This window comes from Corella eumyota, chromosome 3, assembly GCF_963082875.1.
Source record: "Corella eumyota chromosome 3, kaCorEumy4.1, whole genome shotgun sequence".
NCBI classification, from domain to species: domain Eukaryota; kingdom Metazoa; phylum Chordata; class Ascidiacea; order Phlebobranchia; family Corellidae; genus Corella; species Corella eumyota.
Genome location: NC_137492.1, coordinates 17,009,414 through 17,031,063, shown reverse-complemented (window position 1 = coordinate 17,031,063; position 21,650 = coordinate 17,009,414). Strand labels below are relative to the sequence as shown.

The 21,650-nt window shown below is 31.9% G+C and overlaps 2 protein-coding genes across 2 annotated transcripts; one reads left to right on the top strand and one right to left on the bottom strand.

The window, feature by feature from the left end:
- Positions 1-2: 2 nt before the first annotated feature.
- On the bottom strand, positions 3-16,019 carry LOC145744949 (uncharacterized). The gene is made up of 29 exons (XM_082562924.1): positions 15,928-16,019; positions 14,893-15,743; positions 13,875-14,033; positions 13,612-13,699; positions 13,057-13,186; positions 12,795-12,895; positions 12,175-12,329; positions 11,588-11,764; positions 11,100-11,262; positions 10,791-11,031; positions 10,227-10,360; positions 9,628-9,780; positions 9,413-9,527; positions 8,713-9,001; positions 7,742-7,914; positions 7,457-7,637; positions 6,869-6,942; positions 6,706-6,793; positions 6,471-6,609; positions 5,988-6,082; positions 5,735-5,861; positions 5,102-5,276; positions 4,439-4,561; positions 4,123-4,228; positions 3,458-3,708; positions 2,856-2,890; positions 2,123-2,342; positions 1,338-1,469; positions 3-728 (listed from the first exon to the last, which is right to left on the bottom strand). Exons 2-29 carry the CDS (start codon positions 15,680-15,682, stop codon positions 618-620), a joined length of 4,725 nt encoding a protein of 1,574 aa, XP_082419050.1. The 5' UTR covers positions 15,683-15,743; positions 15,928-16,019; the 3' UTR covers positions 3-617.
- Positions 16,020-16,667: 648 nt separating this feature from the next.
- LOC145745819 (uncharacterized) lies at positions 16,668-19,339 on the top strand. The gene is made up of 8 exons (XM_082563981.1): positions 16,668-16,810; positions 17,039-17,172; positions 17,593-17,754; positions 17,846-17,923; positions 18,368-18,499; positions 18,573-18,687; positions 18,762-18,867; positions 19,007-19,339. Exons 1-8 carry the CDS (start codon positions 16,767-16,769, stop codon positions 19,277-19,279), a joined length of 1,044 nt encoding a protein of 347 aa, XP_082420107.1. The 5' UTR covers positions 16,668-16,766; the 3' UTR covers positions 19,280-19,339.
- Positions 19,340-21,650: the final 2,311 nt, after the last annotated feature.

The window sequence follows — 21,650 nt, the reverse complement described above, 5'->3', positions numbered from 1 at the left end:
TAATAAAATTTCATGTAATGAGTAATAACATTCCGTAAAAATTTAAAATAACTAGCATGCAATTTTCAAATTATATTAAATAATAAGCTAGGTAAACATATCAAAAATATATTAAGACCCTTTCTCATAAACATCCATAACCCAAACTACATTATAATCTTTAATCCAATTATATTCATTTTTCAGATTTAATAGGACTATATATAGGAGAAAGCTGCTGTCGTTATAAAGGTATAGTTAATTATTTTGCTATGCCGAAAAAATGTGAACAGTAAACATACTGATGAAAAAATGCTGTAAACAACTTATTATGGTAACGAAGCGATGCTAATTCTTAAAGTGGTGCATATAACGTTTTAGTTAATCTCAAAATGAAGGTAATTTCATGGGGTAAACGTGTTAAAGTTTGAGTATATAGGGTTGTGGTAATCTCATACAACAGTAACCGCCTTTATACGGCTTAATAAAATATAAAAAATAAATTATAAAAAAAATAAACCCAAAATAAAAATTATCAAATAAATCAAAAAAAACTATAAAATAAACCCCCAAAAAATTAACACTAAAAAATACAGTGTAAATAAATAATAAGTGTTTTTCACAGTGGAAAATAAAATCTAGTTAGAAGCCACGCTAGGTGCTGGGGTATTTTGTGCAGTGGAATATATATAATTCGTACTTGCAATACTTTCAACACGGATCGATCTATCAAACGCTACGCGCATATTCTAAAAACAAAAAAAGGTTAATTTTTTTCTAAAAAATTAATTTTAATTTTTTTTTTAATTTTTTTTTTTTAATTATTTTTTCCATTAGAAATTTTATATATAATAAATACAACAGGTGCTTATATTTTATCTCGGGGTATTCAAGATTGTCCAATCTAAACAGCTTTTAAACTATTAGTTTATCTAAGACGCTATCGCGAAATATTTATTAAACCGTAAACACCGAATCGACAATATTCACTTAAAAGGTATTTATAGTTCGATGTGAAAGATTGTAAGTATATGCAATAGATTCTGATTTGATAATCGAACTTCAAGATCAGTATATGGCAATATACAGGAGATAGGCTATTAAGTTAGGCAAAATATGTAGTGTTTAATACGCTTAACTTTAAGTCTGAGGGCAGGTGCACTTATATAAACCTTTATTATTAAAATACTGCAAATTCTTACAGAGCAGAAAGGTTAATACACAAGCCAATATACATTTTAAGATGATTTCCACACTTATTTAGGCAAAATTGAAGATGGAAACGCGTTTATCAAACTGCAGGTTTGCAATAATCAGGAAAAAAAATTAATATAAAAAAGGATATTTAAATATCTTACGGAATGATGGACAATTGGCGATCTATGCCTTCGGTTGATAACTGCCGATTTTCCGCCAGATTTTGTCGAAACATTATCAATGATTCTGTCATTTTCTGTTTGCATAAGCGTAGATAACCCACTACCTGGTCGCTATATAAAATCAAGGATGTATATTAAATTGAATTGCAAGAGATTATAGTTGATTTATCTTGATAAATATCAAATTGAATTGATATTATTCAACGCTTTCCAATTGGAATTGGATTAAAATAGAATTTTGTGTACGAGTATTCTAATTGATTTACTGTAAGTCTATAAAAATGCAATTACATTGGAAATGTATAGGTAGGATTACAAATAACACAATTAAAGTATTTTTTCCAATTTATTTATCCTTGATATAGGAAAGACGATGACTTTCACATAAATGTAGAGTAACATTCGTTACCCTAACCTAGTCTCGAGTTGCCTTTGACAGTTTGGAAGATATATATTTATATATATTTTTTGTATATATCTTTATCCTCGATGTGGGAAGGTCGAATGCGCGACCTAAACATAAAGTATTAACTGTTACCCCGACCCAGTCTCGAGTTGCCTGCGACGTTTGGGATACTATAGAATATAATTCCCACTATTCAAGGTGCTAATCAAGTGTTTGCTCAACAGGGGTTTGTACTGTTTATAGCGCCTTACTCAAGGGCGCTACAGCATGGAGGCGGCGGGATTCAAACTAATGACCTAATGTAGAAGAGTATCCATTCAAGTAAAAAAAAATTGTAAGTCAAAAAAAATCAAACTACCTGACTTCTTTTGGATGGTAAGACCTGCCCAGGTTTCTGATATCTTCCCGGCACATGGAACCAAGCTGATCTGTGAGTAATTCCACTTGATCTAACGTTAAGTCTAGGTGAAGGGGGTGGGGGTAAGACGTCGGTTACACTACTATGTGGACCATGAACGGTAAGTGATAACTTGTTGGGGCCGGAATTGTAATGGCACTTCTGTTCGTGGCTTGAATTTCTAGTTAAAGTGTTATATTACAGAGTTTTGCAATTTTTTAAGTGATGTATATAGCACGTTAGTATGGTTGACACTGAATCATAAAATAGCTTTAGAATAATGAATCATAAAATAGCTTTAAAAAATGTCTGTGGTACTAACAATTTAATTTTCAAAAATACTGGAAAATAATTAACATAAAAAACCAGGTTACCATATTTTTTGTGTGACGTAGAAAGTACTAAGTAGCGTAGTAAATGTATACACGCTAGTACTTTCTACGTCATCACAAACAGGGCTTCCCTTTCCTTTTTTTAATTAATTTTATTTTTTTTTAAGTTGTATAACTTGAAAAGTAGGTGAAATTATTTACAGTTTAAATCATTTTTGTGTTCAGTGACACCAACTTTATTAATTTTTGAGTATAAAAATATCGCTAATATAGGACTTTAATTTAAAAAAAATACAGTTTATTAAAAAAAACACAATTGTGATTACCATAATGTTCAAAAAATTAAATTAACGTTAAATTACCTTCTTATACGGTGCGTAGATTTTGGTGTATTCCTCTAAACATAAAAAGTAAAAAAATAATAAACTATATCCTATTAAATTTAACCACATTTTAATAATAAACTTTGGCTAGACGCGTTTTTGTATTATACAGATAGAATTTCGTTGTGGGTAAGACACTTAGTTCTATGGTTTGATTCCTATTGACTCCATATCATAGAGTTTTTTTTATGTATATATCTGTATCCTCGATGTGGGAAAGTCGAATGCACGACTTAAACATAGAGTAACATCAATTACTCCGACCCAGTATGAGTTGCCTGCGGCAGTTTGGGATATTATAGATTATAATTGCCCCATAATTATGCTGCTGATTAAGTGCTGGCTCAGCAGGAGTTCACACCGTTTATAGCGCCTTACTCAAGGGCGCTACAGCATAAGAGCAGTGGGGATTAAACCCACGACCTCATGTGTGGTGTAGCGAGTGTTCTTCCCACAACACCACGCTGTCGGTTATTACACCACGCTGCCGGTTGTTAACCTTTTCTAAAAATAGACAATTTAAATTTTGTGTTCAGGCTGTGAAGCCGGCCTTTTTATATACAGGGTAATAAAATAAATACCTCTGTACTTGGGATCACCTCAGTCCTATAAACCGATTCCAAATTATCATCAAATTGATTTTTATTCGCTCGTTGAAAGTCCTCCAAATCGAGTTTAACAGAAAGTCGACTGTTTCGCCCAGCAGGAACGATAACAACTGGCACTTCTTTGCCTTCTGAGGTAATCGGTCGATCTGTTGGTGTATACGGCGATAGGGGCGTGATTTTTAACGGCTCTCTTGCGCCATCTTCCGTCATCTTATCTTCAATAGCTTAATGAAAAAATAACATGTTTTGCAGTGAATACAAAAATTAAGCCATTATTCTGATAATGATTAAAATAGAATTTAGTATGCAAATTAGGCAAAGTACTTTATACCGGCAGCGTGGTGTAGTGGTAAGAACACTTGCTACACCACCATGAGGTCGTTGGTTTAATCCCCACTGCACTCATGCTGTAGCGCCCTTGAGTAAGGCGCTATAAACGGTATAAACTCCTGCTGAGCCAGCACTTAATCAGCAGTATAATTATCGGGCAATTATAATTTATAATATCACAAACTGCTAAAAGCAACTCGAGACTGGGTCGGAGTAACTGATGTTACTCTATGTTTAAGTCGCGCATTCGGCTTTCCCACATCGGGAATAAAGATATATACAAAAAAAAAATATATATATTTTTCAACCTTGTTTATCCCAGTTTTTTTCCCTATAACTAATAGGAGACAAAGTCGAATTCCTAATTGAAGTAGAACCCAAGCTTTGATACATCCTAGCTTGCGCTGACTTTATCTAAAACAAAAGCACAACATAATAAAAAATTCAATAAAAAAAAATCACACTAGAAATATACATTTTTAAGTATTTATATTTACCCTATATTTGGAAAAAAAATGTGTTACCTGGACCCAGTATTGAATTGATTTATAAACAACACAGTTATTAAAATACAAAAAAATTCTTATTTATATATTTATTGCAAGTGTTTTAAGGTATATATACCTTTCTAATTGGAGTATTCTTAGGGGTAACTAGAACATATTTGCCAACTGATCTTGTGCTGAAGGAGCTGTAAGGTCGACCAGTTGATGGCGCCAAACTTTCTTGAAGACTTCGTCTTCTCATCTAAGGAAAACATTTGCGTAAAATTGAGAAAGTACATTACAATGCATATATAATAAAACAGACTTTATGATTTAAGAGACATTTTAAAGTAAGGCGGAAGAATGCCATTACTTGTCAGCAGTGGGAATTAAATCAATTACCGGGCAATGTGATGTAGTGGTCGGAACACTTTCTACACTACACGAGGTCCTGGGTTTAATCCCCAGTGATCTCATGCTGTAGTGCCCTTAAGTAAGTTGCTATAAATGGTATGAACTTTCATTAAGCCACACCTAATCAGCAGCTTAATTTTCAGGCAATTATAATCTATATAATATCCAAATAATCTATATAATACCCCAAACTGCCACAGGCAACTCGAGACTGGGTTAGAGTAACTGATGTTACTTTATTAGGTTGCGCATTCGAACTTCTCACATCAAGGATAAAGATATATACAAAAAATGACCTCAAAAATGTTAATATTTGTAAAAAAGGTTCTTTAAAAATTTCATAATTTTTAAGGTTTCTAACACAAGTAATGTGTTACAACTAACCCACCTGTGGACTAGAAGATATCAATATTTGACTTTCTCTTGAAACAATTTGATCCAATTCTCTTTCATGCCATGACATTGAACTAAAAGGTCGTTCACTAGTTCTTATATCAGGAGGTTTTGAACTTCCATGTTCATATTTTCCTTTCCTTAAATCATTCGATATTTCTTTGTAGTTACTACAAAAATTAAATTTTTATTTAATTAAAGCTACTTTTTTATGTGACACTAAATTACTATTTTTCTAATGATTTTATAAGAAGTGTAGTGGTCAGAACACTTTTTACACCTCATGAGGTCCTGGGTTCAATCCCCAATGCTCACATGCTGTAGCACCCTTAAATTAATTAATTGGTTTAAACGGTATGAACTTCTGCTGAGCCAGCATATTATTATCTATAATATCTTGAACTGCCAAAAGCATCTCGAGACTGGGTCGGGTTAACTGGTGTTACTCTATATTTAGGTCGCGCATTTTACCTACCCACATCGAGGATAAAGATATATACAAATTGAAAAAAAACTATAGAGGTATAGTCATTCAACTACTCTTAATTTTATACATTTTGCAATAAACTAGGTTTTATTAAAACACACACAGTTATTAAATTACTTTTATACTAAATAAAATATTTACCTTGTAATTTGCAGAAGTTTTTGGTTATCTTTGTCAAGTTTGGTGACAAAAATGTCGTGAGCTTGTAGAAAACATTCCTTTGCTTCTTCCTTGCTTCTTAAAGACCCTTCTTTTGATAACAACTCACCTAAAAAATATATAAAAAATTTTCGTAAATTTAAACTCTTTTTTAATTCCTTATAAAATCAAAAAAAAATCATAAAAACTTAAACGTCAAACTTTTTGAACTAATTAAATCAATTTTATTGCTTACCAATAATATTCACTACCTCTCCATATTCTATAGTCTTGTTGTTAAATTTTAGAATTTTAAGGGCATTCTTGTATGCTAACATAGCAGTTCTATTGCTATATCAATATAAAAACATTAAATATTATCTAAAATCAAAGTAAATTTTAAAAACATCTTTTAAGGTTAAGGTTACCAATGTTAAACCGGCAGCGTGGTGTAGTGATAAGAACACTTGCTACACCACACATAAAGGGGTGGGTTCAGTCCCGACTGATCTCATGCTGTAGCGCCCTTGAGTAAGGCGCTATAAACGGTATGAACTCCTGCTGAGCCAGCAGCATAACTACTGGGCAAATATAATCTATAATATCCCAAACTGCCACAGCCAACTCGAGACTGGGTCGGAGTAACTGATGTTACTCTATGTTTAAGTCGCGCATTCAACTTTCCTACATCGAGGGTAAAGATATATACAAAAAAAAAATAAATAATAATTATTCGTACCCATTTTGGTCAATAGATTTTGCATAAAATCTTCCCTGTTTACATAACACATCAGCAACCGACAAATGTTTGGGTCCTAACCATTTTGTGAATGTTGAGTAAGCTTTTTTAAACATAGCTTCAGCCTGTACTGTTAAGTCTAAAAAAATAAACATGTAAAAATATATACACCTAATTTAATGTACTAAATATATTTCTGATAAAATCGAGAATTTACATAAAATTAACTTGGTACCTTGGCTAGATAGTAATTCCCCAAACACACAGGTTGTATATGCTTGTCCTGGGACACTTTCACACATTTTCATAACATTAAATGTGTCCTAAAATTTAAAAAATATTTTGCGTTATAAAAACACAATTTAAACTTTAATCTAATATTTAAAAAATGATTTTACCAATATAAGTAAATGGGCATTCTCATCATCTCCTTGTTCTATAAATATCTTGGCCAAATATAAAGACAGCATACCTTAAAAAAATTACATTTCTTTTAAAAATGATATATACCTACTTTAAACCTAATAAAATATAAAACTTCAAAGTTTTGCTTTTAAATTGAACTATATAATAGCATTTATAAACTAAGTTGTTGGGGATTACCCTTTAAACATAAATTTAACCAATAGCAAGGCCATAAAAATTAAACACACTAATCAAAAAACTGGCAGCGTGTGTTAAATTCCGGCAGCATGTTGTAGTGGCCAAACCTATTGCTACCTTACATGAAATCATGGGTTTAATTCCAACTGCCCTTATGCTGTAGCAACCTTGAGTAAGGTGCTATAAACGATATAAACTCCTACTGAGCCAGCACTTTATCAGCAGCTTAATTATCTGGCAATTATGTTCTATGAAATCCCAAAATACAAAAGGCAACTCGAGACAGGGTCGGGGTAACTGATGTTACTTTATATTTAGATCGCGCATTCGACTTTCCTACATCGCGGATATAGATAAATATAAAAAAAAACTAACTAACTTACCATTTGCCTCCATAATATTCCTTCTTTCTATAAAACTCAAATTCATTGTCTCAATTGGAAGGGCTTTAAAAATATCGATCGCTTCTGCTACATATTCTGGGTTCACGTTTTTAACATAACGACACTCTGTACTTGTTAAATTGAACATGGCTAGAAATTGATCAGTAGAAAATGGTTTAACCTAAAAAAAGAATAAAAATATTAAAAAATTTATTTTAAGTAGTTGATATTTGCAAAAAAATTTAGATTTTGAAATATTTTTAAAGGGTTATACATTACACAAACCGAATTTAGATAATCTCTTGAAATCTGAAGTTGATTTTTAGCGTCTTTATAAAATGGTTTTCCGAGATGGAACAACAACCATGCAACATCATGGTACAATGTAGAAAGCTCATTGTTGTTCAACAATGTCATTTCTATGGGATTTTCGGGATTGTCTTCAGAGGGTGACCAACCTAATATTTTTAAAATTACAAATATTTTAATTTTTTTTTAATTTTGGGTTGGTCGTAAATTATTGACCAGCTAATATTGCCTGATTATTAATTAACCTGCCAGTTGTTTTTTGGGGCTTGGCAGACTAAATATTCATGTTTTTTTTTTTTTTTTTTTTGTATATATCTTTATCCTCGATGTGGGAAAGTCGAATGCGCGACTTAAACATAGAGTAACATCAGTTACTCCGACCCAGTCTCGAGTTGCCTGTGGCAGTTTGGAATATTATAGAGACTATAATTGCCCGGTAATTATGCTGCTGATTAAGTGCTGGCTCAGCAGGAGTTTATACCGTTTATAGCGCTTTACTCAAGGGCGCTACAGCTTGAGATCAGTGGGGATTGAACCCACGAGCTCATGGTAGTGTAGCAAGAGTTCTTATCACTACACCACGCTGCCGGTTTGAAAAAAAACATAATATGTAAGCAATTGGACTCAAACACAATACCTTATGCTAAGGTCGTGGGTTCGATCGCCACTGCTTTCATGTTGTAGTGGCCTTGAGTAAAGTGCAATAAACAATAAAAACTTCTGCTGTGCGAACGCTTAATCAGCAACATAATTATTGGACAATTTTAATTAATAATACCCCAAACTGTCAAAAACACAATGAGCGGGTCTTGATAACTGTTGTTACTTTATGCTTAGGTTGTGTTGGCGACCTTTCGACACGAAATATATATATAAAAAAAGTAAAGATGTATAGTGCCTTAATAAATCCTGCCAGTTTTGTCATAAATTTTTAAGTTATTTTCTACCTGAAACAAGTTGGTGAGATTCTGTTTCACTTTCTGTCAGAAAAAACGAACAGCTTTCCGTCTCGCTAAAATCTTTATCCTCGGTCTCCGAACGACTTTCTTCTGTCCTCGACATTTGTGCATCGTCGTGCTGAGTCACAATAATCACCGAAGGACCTTTGAGTGCTAACTGTTTCCACCTACTGCCCTCTTGTGGTTGTGTTACACTGCTTGCACGACGAGACAGGTCATCTTTGTTGTTGGGGTTAAGTAGGTTGGTCGGTTCGTTTTTAGCTTGCTCTAACATAAGCTGAACAAAAAAAATTAAAACAACAAAAGTTTATCCTCAATGTGAAAAAGACGATTTCACAACCTAAACATAGAGCAATATTTGTTACCCCGACCCAGTCTCGAGTTGCCTGTGGCAGTTTGGGATATTATAGATTATAATTGTTTGATAAATATGGTGCTAATTAAGTGCTGGCTCAGCAGGAGTTCATACCCTTTAAAGCACCTTACTCAAGAGCGCTACAGCATGAGAGCAGTAAGGATCAAACCCAGGACTTCATGTAGTAAAGCCAAGTGTTATGACCACTATACCAGGCTGCCGGTGTTAGTTTCAAAAAAGTTAAGTAAACAAGTTTGTTAAAAAATTTTTATACTTGTTCAAAAAAAATATTTTTAAATATTTCCAAAAAAATATTTTTGAATATTTTTTTACCTCAATTGAGTGAGGTAATTTGAAATCCCTCTTAACCAACTCTCTCCAGTATATAAGTAGGTCAACATACAAACAAGGATTGTGTCTTGATTCTTTACACATAGCGAGAAAAAATCTACAAAAATAAGACAATAAAATTTGCTAATTAAAACCTAGTGTAGAAGGGTTATACTTTTCTTCAAGAAAAAAATTTTTTTTTTTTTTAATATTTATACCTTGGTTTACATAAAACTTGACAAAGTAAATTCCAGTCTTTCCCCTCCATAAGATACCAAGGTAAAACATCTAACTTTCTTCTCATAGAGCCATATTTGAGAAAGTAGGAGGCCAGTAATAAGTGTAATTGTTTTTGCTTGTTCTCACTTCGACTGCATAAATAAAGAAGGCAAAAATTTTGAATATTTTAACTGAAAATCTTTATTTCACTGTTAATTTTGTAAACTTTTCCAAAAATGATAGAAAAAGAAACTGATTCTAAGGTCTAGTGCATTTTTTAAAAGTAATTTTTTTCATTGAGAGAAGGTCAACTTTATGACCAGTAAAGTCAGTTACCCCAACCCAGTCTTGCTTTGCCTTTGGCAGTTTGTGATACTAGATTATAATAGACCAATAATTAAGCTGCTTATTAAGTGTTGGCCCAGTAGGAGTGCATACTGTTTATAGCATTTCAAGGCCAATACAGCATAAAAGCAGTGGGCATTAAACTCAGGTCCCTATGTCTTAAACCCTAGTGATGTGACCATTACCCCACACTGCTAGTATATTACATTAATAACAAATTTGTTCAAAAATTAACAAAAATACATTAAAATACCTTGATGCACTTGGTGTGTTTGCAGAATGTACTCCAGTTCCTAGTAAGCAATGATTTAAAGCTATTCTAATATCCTCATGAGCAATATTAATTAAACCATCATGACTTACTCTTAAAGCACTGCCTGTTGCCCTCTAAAAAAGAAATTTGTTTAATATTTATCTTAATTTATAGAAATTCTATATGTTTTTTTTTTTTTTTGTATATATCTTTATCCTCGATGTGGGAAAGTCGATTGTGCGACTTAAACATAGAGTAACATCAGTTACTCCGACCCAATCTCGAGTTGCCTGTGGCAGTTTGGGATATTATAGAGACTATATTTGCCCGGTAATTATGCTGCTGATTAAGTGCTGGCTCAGCAGGAGTTCACACCGTTTATAGCGCCTTACTCAAGGGCGCTACAGCATGAGATCAGTGGGGATTGAACCCTCGACCCCATGTGTGGTGTATCAATTGTCCTTACCACTACACCACAATTGTTTTAAAGGCTTATTTTAGTAGTTTAAAAAACAAAAATTAAAACAAAAAGAAATTTTCTAAAAAAATGGGCAAGATATTTACCAGAAAAATATCGAAGTCATGAAGAGTTACAGTTGCCCTTCCTCTATACCCCATCAAAAACAACAAATGTACAATCTCGCTCATATATAATCCATTTCTGGATGTTGCAATTAACTTTAAAGTGTCGGCAACCCACCCTACTGGGTTGGAACGGATCCGAATCGACCCTGGTTGCCCCGATGACTGTTTATTCCAACTGTAACAACGACTCCAAAGGATAAAAACCGATTTCCAAAAATCTCTAAAAAAATTTTTGAAAAAAATAAAAATAAAATTTTTTTTTTGTGATTAAAAACAAAAAAATAAAACCTGAATATTCTGAAGGCTGTACACTTCTGTATGACTTGGTTAATATCATTTGTGTCTCTGCAAGAATGTAGAAGATCTGACAATGCTGTGATAAATAATGGTTTTTCGCTCAATCTATTTATCCAAACTTTTTCGAGATGTTCTCTGCCCAAAAACTGAACAACTGCAAAAATAAAAACATTATAAAAATTAAAATAAACTATTTTTAATAAAAATAACAAAATTTAAGGTCACATTTTGCTATATCTTGGGTTTGGTGACCATGCCATAACATACTTAAAATCTTTATGTAAACATTATTACTTTTGGCATGTTTTAAATCATCAAATTGATTTTGTCATTTTTTCCCGTCGCATTGTTGTAATATTAATTGTATATTGTATTTATTATTAATTACTTTTATCAATGTGCGAAAAACCAAAAAAAAATATATATATCGTTACAAAAATTAAAAAAAACTTTTTTTTCAGTTTGTCCCCAAAACTTACCATCATTTCTGTAATGAATCTGAAATAATTTTTCTCTAATAGATTGTCTTATTTTTGGCATTCTTTGAACTATCACATCAGCTCTGTTACTTAAAATCTGGTATGTTAAATCAGATTGTCGTGTCGAGAATATTATTCGACAATTTATTGGAACTTTGTGGGGTAACCAAGACAAACCTAAAAATATATCATATTAAAAAATCGATAGTCGATAGCCTGGTGTAGTGGTCAGAACACTTGACTTTACTACATGAGGTCCTGGGTTCGATCCCCACTGTTTCTCCAGCTGTAGCGCCCTCAAGTAAAGCATTATAAACGGTATGAAATCCTGTTGAGCCAACACTTAATCAGCAGTTTATAATTATTGGGCAATTATAATCTATTATATCCCAAACTGCCATAGGCAACTCGAGACTTGGTCGGAGTAACTAATGTTACTCTGTGTTTAAGTCTAAAGTCGACCTTCCCACATCAAGAATAAATAAACATTAAAAAAACGTATAACTTCTTTTTTTTACTTTTAAAAATTTATACCTTAATTTATTTTATGTGGAAAAATTACAAAAATGTGTCAAAAATAATTGTACTTTTTAGAGTTCCGATGTCTTGATCCATAGCAAACTTTAAGTCATTAATACTGTCAATTAATATAACACATGGCAACAAATGTAGGCAAGAATGAAAAGTTTCCAGAAGCCCTGACCAACTTTCAACATCTGATAAACTGTCACTTGGCATACATCTAAAAAAAGCAAATTTCAGAATATATAAAATGGGTAAATCGAAATTTTAGGCCCTTACAACAAAAAATCTGCCATTCAAAAAGCCTGGTAAAGGATGATAAGAAAATATTTGTTGGTAATATATTTTTATCCTCGATGTGGGAACGTCAAATGCGCAACCTAAACATAGAGTAACATCAGTAACCCTGACCCAGTCTTAAGTTGCCTGTGGCAGTTTGGGATATTATAAATTATAATTGCCCAGTAATTATGCTGCTGATTAAGTGCTGGGTCAGCAGGAATTCATACCATTCATAGCGCTTTACTTAAGGGCGCTACAGTATAAGAGCAGTGGAAATTGAACCCATGACTTCATAGTGGTGTAGCATGTGTTCTTACCACTACACCAAGCTACCGGTTGAATAAATCACATCATCTAAAATGCAGCCTATTCAACTAGTAAAATATAGTAGGTATTCTGTTACCTTTTTTTCCAATATTTTTCCCTGATAGTTCTAATACATTTTCGTAGGAATGAGGCCAAGTCATAACTATTTAAAGATGATCCAACAAACTCATGTGCAACCTGACAATACATTAACATTTTTATTAAAATTAAACTAAAGTTTTAAAAATTGTTAAAAATATTTTAAATATATATACGTCTTGATAAAAATTTGAATATAATGGTCTAAAGAGCAAAGCATTTTAATGAAATATTTTTTTTTTAATTTAAAATTTACACACCACTGCGTTGGGAAAATTTTGTTTAAAATCTTGCAACCAATTTGCCAACAAAGTTGTTTTTCCTATTCCCGGATCTCCAACCAAGGTAAATATTTTGCTTTCTTTTTCCTTCTTAACCTCATATTTAAATCTTAAATAATTAAAAAAATAAAATTTAAAAAAAACTCTTTTATTTGTAAAATTAATTTTTAAATATAAAAAATTGATTTTAAATTATTAAGTAAAAAAAAAGTATTTTTCGTTATTTTAAAATTCATTTTTAGTTTAATTGTTTCATTAGAAGTTTACATATCAAGCAAATACTCGAAAAGGGTAAGCACCACTTAGCAGATTAATTGACTACTTAAGTATATTTAAAGTGTTTACTTTTGCGTTAAACTACTTGTTAAATAAACCATAATCACTTTAAAAATGACTTTTGATGTTTTTTTGAATGACATAACAAACTAAGTTTAATAATTTAAAAATTAAAAATGTTAAGTTGATTTAACTAAAAAAGAAATTTATTAAATATATTAGTTAATTAAATAGGTATTTTTTTAAATAGTTATATACCTGATAGACTGTAAATAAGATTTGGATGAAGAAAAAAGACCTTCTCCTGTTTTAAATCTGTCTGCTTCATTTGCGTTTTTTATGTCATCTAAACCCATAATAATAATAAAAAAAAATAATAATTTTAAAATATGAAGCTAATAAAATTTTAATAAATAATTAACAATTAATTATAAACGAAAAATGATGTACAAATTTTTTTTGATTCAATTTAAAAATTTTTGCAGAATTTGTAGCGATTTTTTATTTAACTAAAAAATTACCATTTTCTTGATGTGAATTTTGAGAGCAGTGTACTACTGAGTAAACATGGTCGTAAAGTTTATTTTCAATTTTTTCCAAATCAGAATACTTTAGATAATTTTTCTGATGAGCTAAGGAAAAAGATTGAATTGCCCATTTTTGTGTAAAAAATTCATCACCTAAAAAAACAAAAATAATTATTAAGAGCTTAATAACATAAACGCAAATTTTATGAAATATTATTTTTTTCCAATAATATAAGCAATATTATATAAGACAAATTGACCTAGTGAACAGAAAAAAATTTAAAGGACCTCCAAAATTTTTAATTGTGTTATTTAGTATGTGTATTTACTACACACAATCGATTAAATGTCCCTTTGTCAAATTTAAACTGTATTGATGGATTGTGTGTATACATATAACAGCCGGCACTTTCATATGATTTGTGTTAAATTCAATGGAATAAAGCGTTACATAATAAAGCTTGATTCAACACAGTTTTTATTGTGTTCAAACCCAGACAAAAGAAATTGTGAGTCCCTTTAAAACAGTGTTAAATAACTAAAACACACATTAAATATTTTATAATCAGCCTAAATTAATGGATTAAAATTAATTTTTTTTTCTTTTTTGTATATATCTTTATCCTCGATGTGGGAAAGTCGAATGCGCGACTTAAACATAGAGTATCATAAGTTACTCCGACCCAGTCTCGAGTTGCTTGTAGCAGTTTGGGATATTATAGATTATAATTGCCCGGTAATTATGCTACTGATTAAGTGCTGGCTCAGCAGGAGTTCATACCGTTTATAGCGCCTTACTCAAGGGCGCTATAGCATGAGATCAGTAGCAATTGAACCCACGACTCATGTGTGGTGTAGCAAGTGTTCTTACCACTACACCACGCTGCCGGTTAAATATAAGTAAATCCAAAAAATATATATATTTAAACGATATATATATAAATATATATATTGTAGTGTATTGCCTATTAAAAATTTGCAAATTGGAATATAATTAAATAAATAAACTTACTTTGAATAAAATGAGATGGCGGTTTTTGATACAGTTTGTATAATAGCTGGGACCAGTCTTTTATAATAGCATTTCCCAAATCTTCCTTAGAAGTAAAGAATTTGATCGGAAACCCTTTGTTTACAATTCTTCTAATTAAATCATCAAATCTCCCTTTCGCATATTCACTTTCCGTTTCAAATACAGTTTCAAATTCGTCTTCCAAAATTGAATTTGTCAGTTTATTTGTCAAATTTTTGCTATCGGTTTGGTTTAAATAATTCTGGTAGTAATCCTTGATGTAGAAATAGCAATGGTTTGGATATTCTTTTGGTTTAAAGGCAGCAAGAAGAATTTCAAGTTCAAGGGTACTACAAAGCTGTGATGATTCGTCTAAAACCCAGTCATAGCCATGATTGGCAGCTGTCAAAAAATTCCGGTCAAGTAAAGACATTGATTTTGTAATGCTGAAATCAAAAAGGTTATCTGACAATGGCGTGCTATCCGGACTTCTATGCGAGCCATATTGTCCTCCTATTATGCACATAAAAAATGGATTACATGCTAGTACATTGTCAAGTGCATTCTTAAGGATGTAATCAGATGTCTGCCTCGAATCTACTGCAGTTCTCCTATGGTCAATGCATGAAAATTGGCAGCCATATGTGTTGTACAGCTTGTTTATATTGACAAAAACTTCAGTGTGTAAATATTTGAATTCTTCTTCTAAGTCGACAAACGAGCTACTTATATACGGAGAAACGCGTCTACTTTCCATTCGAATAAAATTCGATTTTGAGGGTTCTTTCATTTTTGAAACTCACCGATTTTAATAAAATTACACAAATCTCACCTTCTTCATTGCATTTAATCTAGAACAAAATAATTTTTTTTTTTTTTTATTAACATTTGAAATAACCGAGAAATTGCTTAAAATTTTAACCTTAAGGCCAAACTATATTTGCGTTAAATTAATGTTTAAACAAAATATACGTAAATTTAACAACAAACGTGTTAAAATTTTACATAATAAATAAATAAAAAGTAATTGCTTACCTTGATCCATACTCAGCTTTTGCCTACATTCAGTAACTCGAAGGGCGAACGACTTAGTAGTAAAACACGTTTAATCTAAGCTTGGCTTCGCTGGTAACTCGGCAAAGATTAAAGGCGCCCACTGCCGAGTCTAAATAATAAAAAAAAAGTTTTTTAGTTAAACAGTTTAGGTAACGTTGTATGGAGGTACCAAGCTACTATAAACATGCTGCTATAAAAATGACGCAAGTCATAATATGTTCGTAACACGAAATTTTGCGCACATTGTTAAGTAATTTTTTTGATGATTACCATTTAATCAACAACGTAAGTTTTATTTTTTACCTTATTATTTCCTTTCTTAACTGCAGGTATAAACCCATTTGGCAGATTACTTTTAAAAAAATCGCCAGTTGTAATTCCGTCAAAACACAAGTAATTTTGCCCATCACAACCTGAGATTTTATGTAATATTTGGATAATGCTTATATGTCACCAAAACAAATATAACATTTTTACGCAAATTTGACCTATTACATAAACAGCAGTAAAATTCTAAAAGTCATAACAAACCATCAAGTTGGTTTATAGTACTCGTAAATATTTAATTATATCCTGTACTGCAATTTAGTTACATACTCACACGTACTACGTCGTCTGATTTCAATATTTTATGTTGTTATAAGTACCGTCTCGCCAACTGCCGTAGGCACAAGTTATCAAATGCTAAAACATCTGAAATTCAGTATCATAACATCTATGCTAAGGTTATGACAAACTGAACTAATGTTAAATAAAAGTTGTCGATATTAGATAATGTTAAATTTGGATGAGTTAGTTTGATATTTTATTTAAGAAATATGGAAAGTGTTATCTATGCATTTTTGTTAACAGCAATTTTAAGGTAAGTTTAGATAAACTTCAAAAAAATCTGTTGAAATACAATGATATTATATTTAGTAGAATAAAACAGTAAATCAACTTTGATTTACATATGTTGGATTCAGTTGATAAAGGTAGAATTTGTAGGCCTCATTATTATTTCATTAAATATGTAACCAAATTTTTAAATGTAATTCTATTATATTTAAAAAAAACTGACAATATTAAACATGTCAATTTTTGTCTACAGTGTCACTATAACTTATGCAAATGGCTACAAAGTTAAACGGTATGTAACTTGTTTAAATGGAGGGGAATGGAGACCAAAGTTGAACACTTGTGCTTGTAATTATTCATGGGCTGGTCCCGAATGCTCGCAATGGAGTAAGTATAGAAATTAATATTATATTAACGTGACGCAGTTGTTGGCAACCAAAAAAAAAATACAAATATAGCTACAATATTTAAATTTTAATGTAGAGTTTAAATATAATAGGACCAACGCCTAAAATTAATCACTATAAAAATATTTAAAAACTTTAAGTAGAAAAAATGTAAGTTTAATTTGTTTTAAATATATATTTGCCTTCAGCGAAAAACTAATACTAAACCACGTCAATTTTGGTTTAGGATTTGTTTTTATAAAAACTTATATATCTGGTTCATGTTTTTATAAAGAGATAAACTGTATTTTTAATTTTTTAATAAACCAACTTAAAAAATTAAATGCTAAAATTTCTTATAAACTTAACCGACCTTTAAAGTTTACGTTAATTTACATGAATATAATTCTTCAATTTTTAGGATACCAGTTCTGTTATTTTGACCACGGTAAAAACTATAGAGGACAACTTAGCTATACAATTTCTGGTGCCCAATGCTTACTTTGGACAACGAACCACAACAATAATTTATACGAACTAGGAAAGAATGGAATCGGTGTCCATAATTATTGCAGAAACCCAGGTCAATATTAAACTAAATAAACTCAATGGAGTTGAACTACTACATACCTTTTGCCATATAGTTTATTTGTAATTGGTTTATTTTGTTTTAGACAACGATCCGAATGGGATTTGGTGTTATGTCGGTGGAGTTAACCTCACAGAATATTGTAACGCTACAATGTGTCCAGGTATATAATTGTAGATTGACAGTTATATAAAATCTAAAAAAGTATTTTTTTGTATATATTTTTATCCTCGATGTGGGAAAGTCAAATGTGCGACTTAAACATAAAGTAACATCGGTTACTCCGACCCAGTCTCGAATTGCTTATGGCAGTTTAGAATATTATAAGTTATAATTGCCCGATAATTATGCTGCTGATTAAGTGATGGCTCAGCAGGAGTTCGTACCGTTTATAGCCCCTTACTCAAGGGCGCTACAGCATGAGATCAGTGGGGATTGAACCCACTCATGTGTGTTGTAGCAAGTGTTCTACCATTACACCATGCTGTCGGTTGTTAGTAGTTGAGTTGTGTTAGAGTTATTTTGACTGTTCAACAATATACATATAAATACAACCATTTAAAACAAACCTCTTTAAGTTAAAACATTAGCCTTAATTGTTTTTTAGAAAGTCTAAGGACATCTAGAAATACGACATTGCAAGAAGACAATAACGAAAATGAGTCAACTGTCAAGTTTCTGTTTGGACCTCTGATATCTGGAATATGTGGTGGGGTTGTAGCCTTACTTTTTATAATAGGTTTGTTTTGAATAGTTTTGTTTTAAGATGTATTTTAAGACATTGTAGCCTATCTGTGAATGGCATTATTTAGGTGTTGTTGAATGTGTAAGACGTAAAGGTTATTGCGAATCGAAAAGAAAGAAAAAGGCAGCTCCTAAAAAGAAAAAGGGGAAAAAAGAGAAGCTTAAGTACCCTAAATTTGACAGGTAATAAATATAAATATAATTTACTTTCAAAATACAAAAAAAATCGAAATTTGAAAAAATTAAAATTATTTTAGTGTTGACGAATGGACGAATGATGCTTGTGATGTTCAACCGCTAGGTGGGGTTGTAACGGTCAACTTAGATACCGGAGAACACCATCGCCATGTTGGAAACGAAAAAGTAAAATAATAAAAACTAGCAACATTTTAAAAGCAAATTCAATCTTAGTTAGTTTAATAAAAGCAACATTGCTTGTTTTATTAAGGCTGTGTTTAAATGACTAAATGTAAAACCCTAAAGGTCTATATATGTTTTTTAGGTTATACCATCAATTGTAACAACGCATTCCGATGCTCAAAATAAAGAACCAAAACGAGAAATAACAGACAAATCGCCAGTAACACAACAACCACAACATAATGACAACGACACTTTAAATTTTAACAAAAAATTCCCAAAAGTTCAGCAATCTAACAACAGAAATATACTCTTACAAAGTTCATTACCAAAAAAAGCTGATACTAAATCTGTTAAAAATTTAAAAAAATCTTCGCATATAACTAAAGATAGTAATTTTATCGAATACGTTTAACTTTAAATAATCAATTTTGTTATTTTTGTTTTGTTTGTATTTGTAATAAAATGACATTATTGAAAAATTAGTAATATCCAATGTTTTTGGACTATTTAAACTGCCAGAGAAGTCATATAATAGAAAAATAAAATACAAATGTATTATATAACTAACTAGAAAAACTAGCAAACTAAAATTAGTAATAAACATTTGAATAAAGTAAAAAATTCTGCTTAAATTTTTTTCTAATTCGATTTTTATACTCAGCCTTACATTGTATTATAAAATTTCCTATGACGTCACAGAACAAAAAGTTTAGCAAAAATTTTTCCGATTTTTTGTCCTCATTATCTTATCTGCATTGTAAGAAGCGCTTGCGTTAATTACTGTTGGTAAAATAACTGCTATTTGACATTGTCAACCTGCAAAAAAATTAGTTTGTCAAGCGCCATGGTCTCCATGGTACTTGCAAACCAGTTCAGCTTGCTGAAAGAGTTTATTGGATTGAAAAAAGAAGAGAAACCATTGAGTTTTTTCGATTGCCAGTCGTTTGAATGTTATAAGGATACATCGTATGCTTATTTCTCGACGACTTTCTTGTCGGAGCCTCCGGTTCCAAAGGTAGATTACCAAGAGGTGTTTATGAACGCTGTATTTCTGGTGCTAGAAATTCAGCTGCTGATCAGTGTTTTGGGAATTTCTCTTTGGAGGTAGTTTTTTTTAGACTTTTAATTAAATAAAAATATATTTAACTTAATTAAATTTAAATTAGCGCACTTACTTAATGCAAAAAAACAGCATATTTTTAAGATTTTGAATAGATTTAGTTAATATATAATACTATAATAGATATATATTTATTTATTTTTTTATAATTTAATTTTTTTTATTTTAGAATTGCTCAATCTCAGGCGTTTAGAGGAATTCTAAATGTTACTGTCTCCAAGCCAGAAGTATCGTCATCGGTAAGTCCTTGAATATTAAATATATTATACAAAAAACAAAATCATATAAAGAAATATTATAAAAAGCTTAGTAAAATAGGATTTTTGGTGAAATTTTTTCCGATTTTTTAGGCAAAGTCTTGCCCTAAACCTCGTCGTCGGAAGAAGCCCCGTTTTGAGATGTCTCCGTTTTATTCTGTAGACATCGTTCCCACTGATTGCCCGAAAATAATAAACCTACCGAAGCTTGATTTGTCAGGATTGATCGAGACCGAAGAAGATCTCATCTGTGAGCCAGTTAGAAAAGACGTGTTGGACAAAGCATCGGGTCCTGATGTTTATTTCGATAATTATCAGGAGCAGTCGCCCCGATTAGCTTTGGACCCAGCACGTTTAGCTCTGATCACGCCACGAATGGCCCTCGGAACCCCTCGTTTTAGTCTTGACTCTCCAGTGATGGCTTTGAAAGTTTCTGCTCTTGATTTGGGCTCTCCCCGTTTAAACCTAACACCACGTGTTGAAGATTCAAATTGTTGTGCTTTAATTCCTGAATCCCCACGTTTGGCTTTGAATGTCTCTCCTGTTACTTTAGGTGATGTACCTTTAGGCTGTCCTAGTTTGGATTTGACCCCCCCGGACTCTATTGATTCATCCCGCTTAGTTCCGAGCTCACACCGTTCGTCTTTGGGTTCGCCCCACTTGACTTTAAGCTCACCCTGTCTGACTTTGGGCTCACCCCGTCCGACTTTGGGCTCACCCCGTTTGACTTTGGCTTCACCCTGTTTGACTCTGGGCTCACCCCGTTCGACTTTTGGATCTTCCTGTTTAGATTTGACTCCACGTGACATTATAGATGCACCTTGCAAAGTTTTGGAATCTACCTGTCAGGCTTTGAGTTCACCCAGTTTAAAATTGAGTTCACCCAGTTCAAAATTGAGCTCACCCAGTTTAAAATTGAGCTCACCCAGTTTAAAATTAAGCTCACCCAGTATGTTAATGAGCTCGCCTAGTTTAGCTTTGGATTCCAGACCATCTTTAAATTTGTCTATGTCTTCTGCAATGTCTCTACCACTGGGATTAGAAACCATGTCATCTTTGGCCTCTAACTTAAAACCGTGCTTTAATAAAAAGATTGTCGCAGATAGCAAGAAAAATGACGCGGAACAGAAAGAAATTGCTCCTCCTCTCTGCACTATCCCGTCTACTTCTAAGTCTCTAACTCCACGAAATATAATTAGCGAAAATGATTCAGAAGATTTCGCAAATGAACAAGCTGTAACCAATAAAGTTAAAGAAACCAAGAAACTATCTGAGTCTGCATTTCCAATGCCCAAACAACCTTTTCACATCTTTACCCCATACGTCAATGGGTTCTCACCCCGCCCAGAAAATCGCAAAACCCCTGATATGCAAAGTTGGGATGAGTTAATGGCAGTTGTTGAATA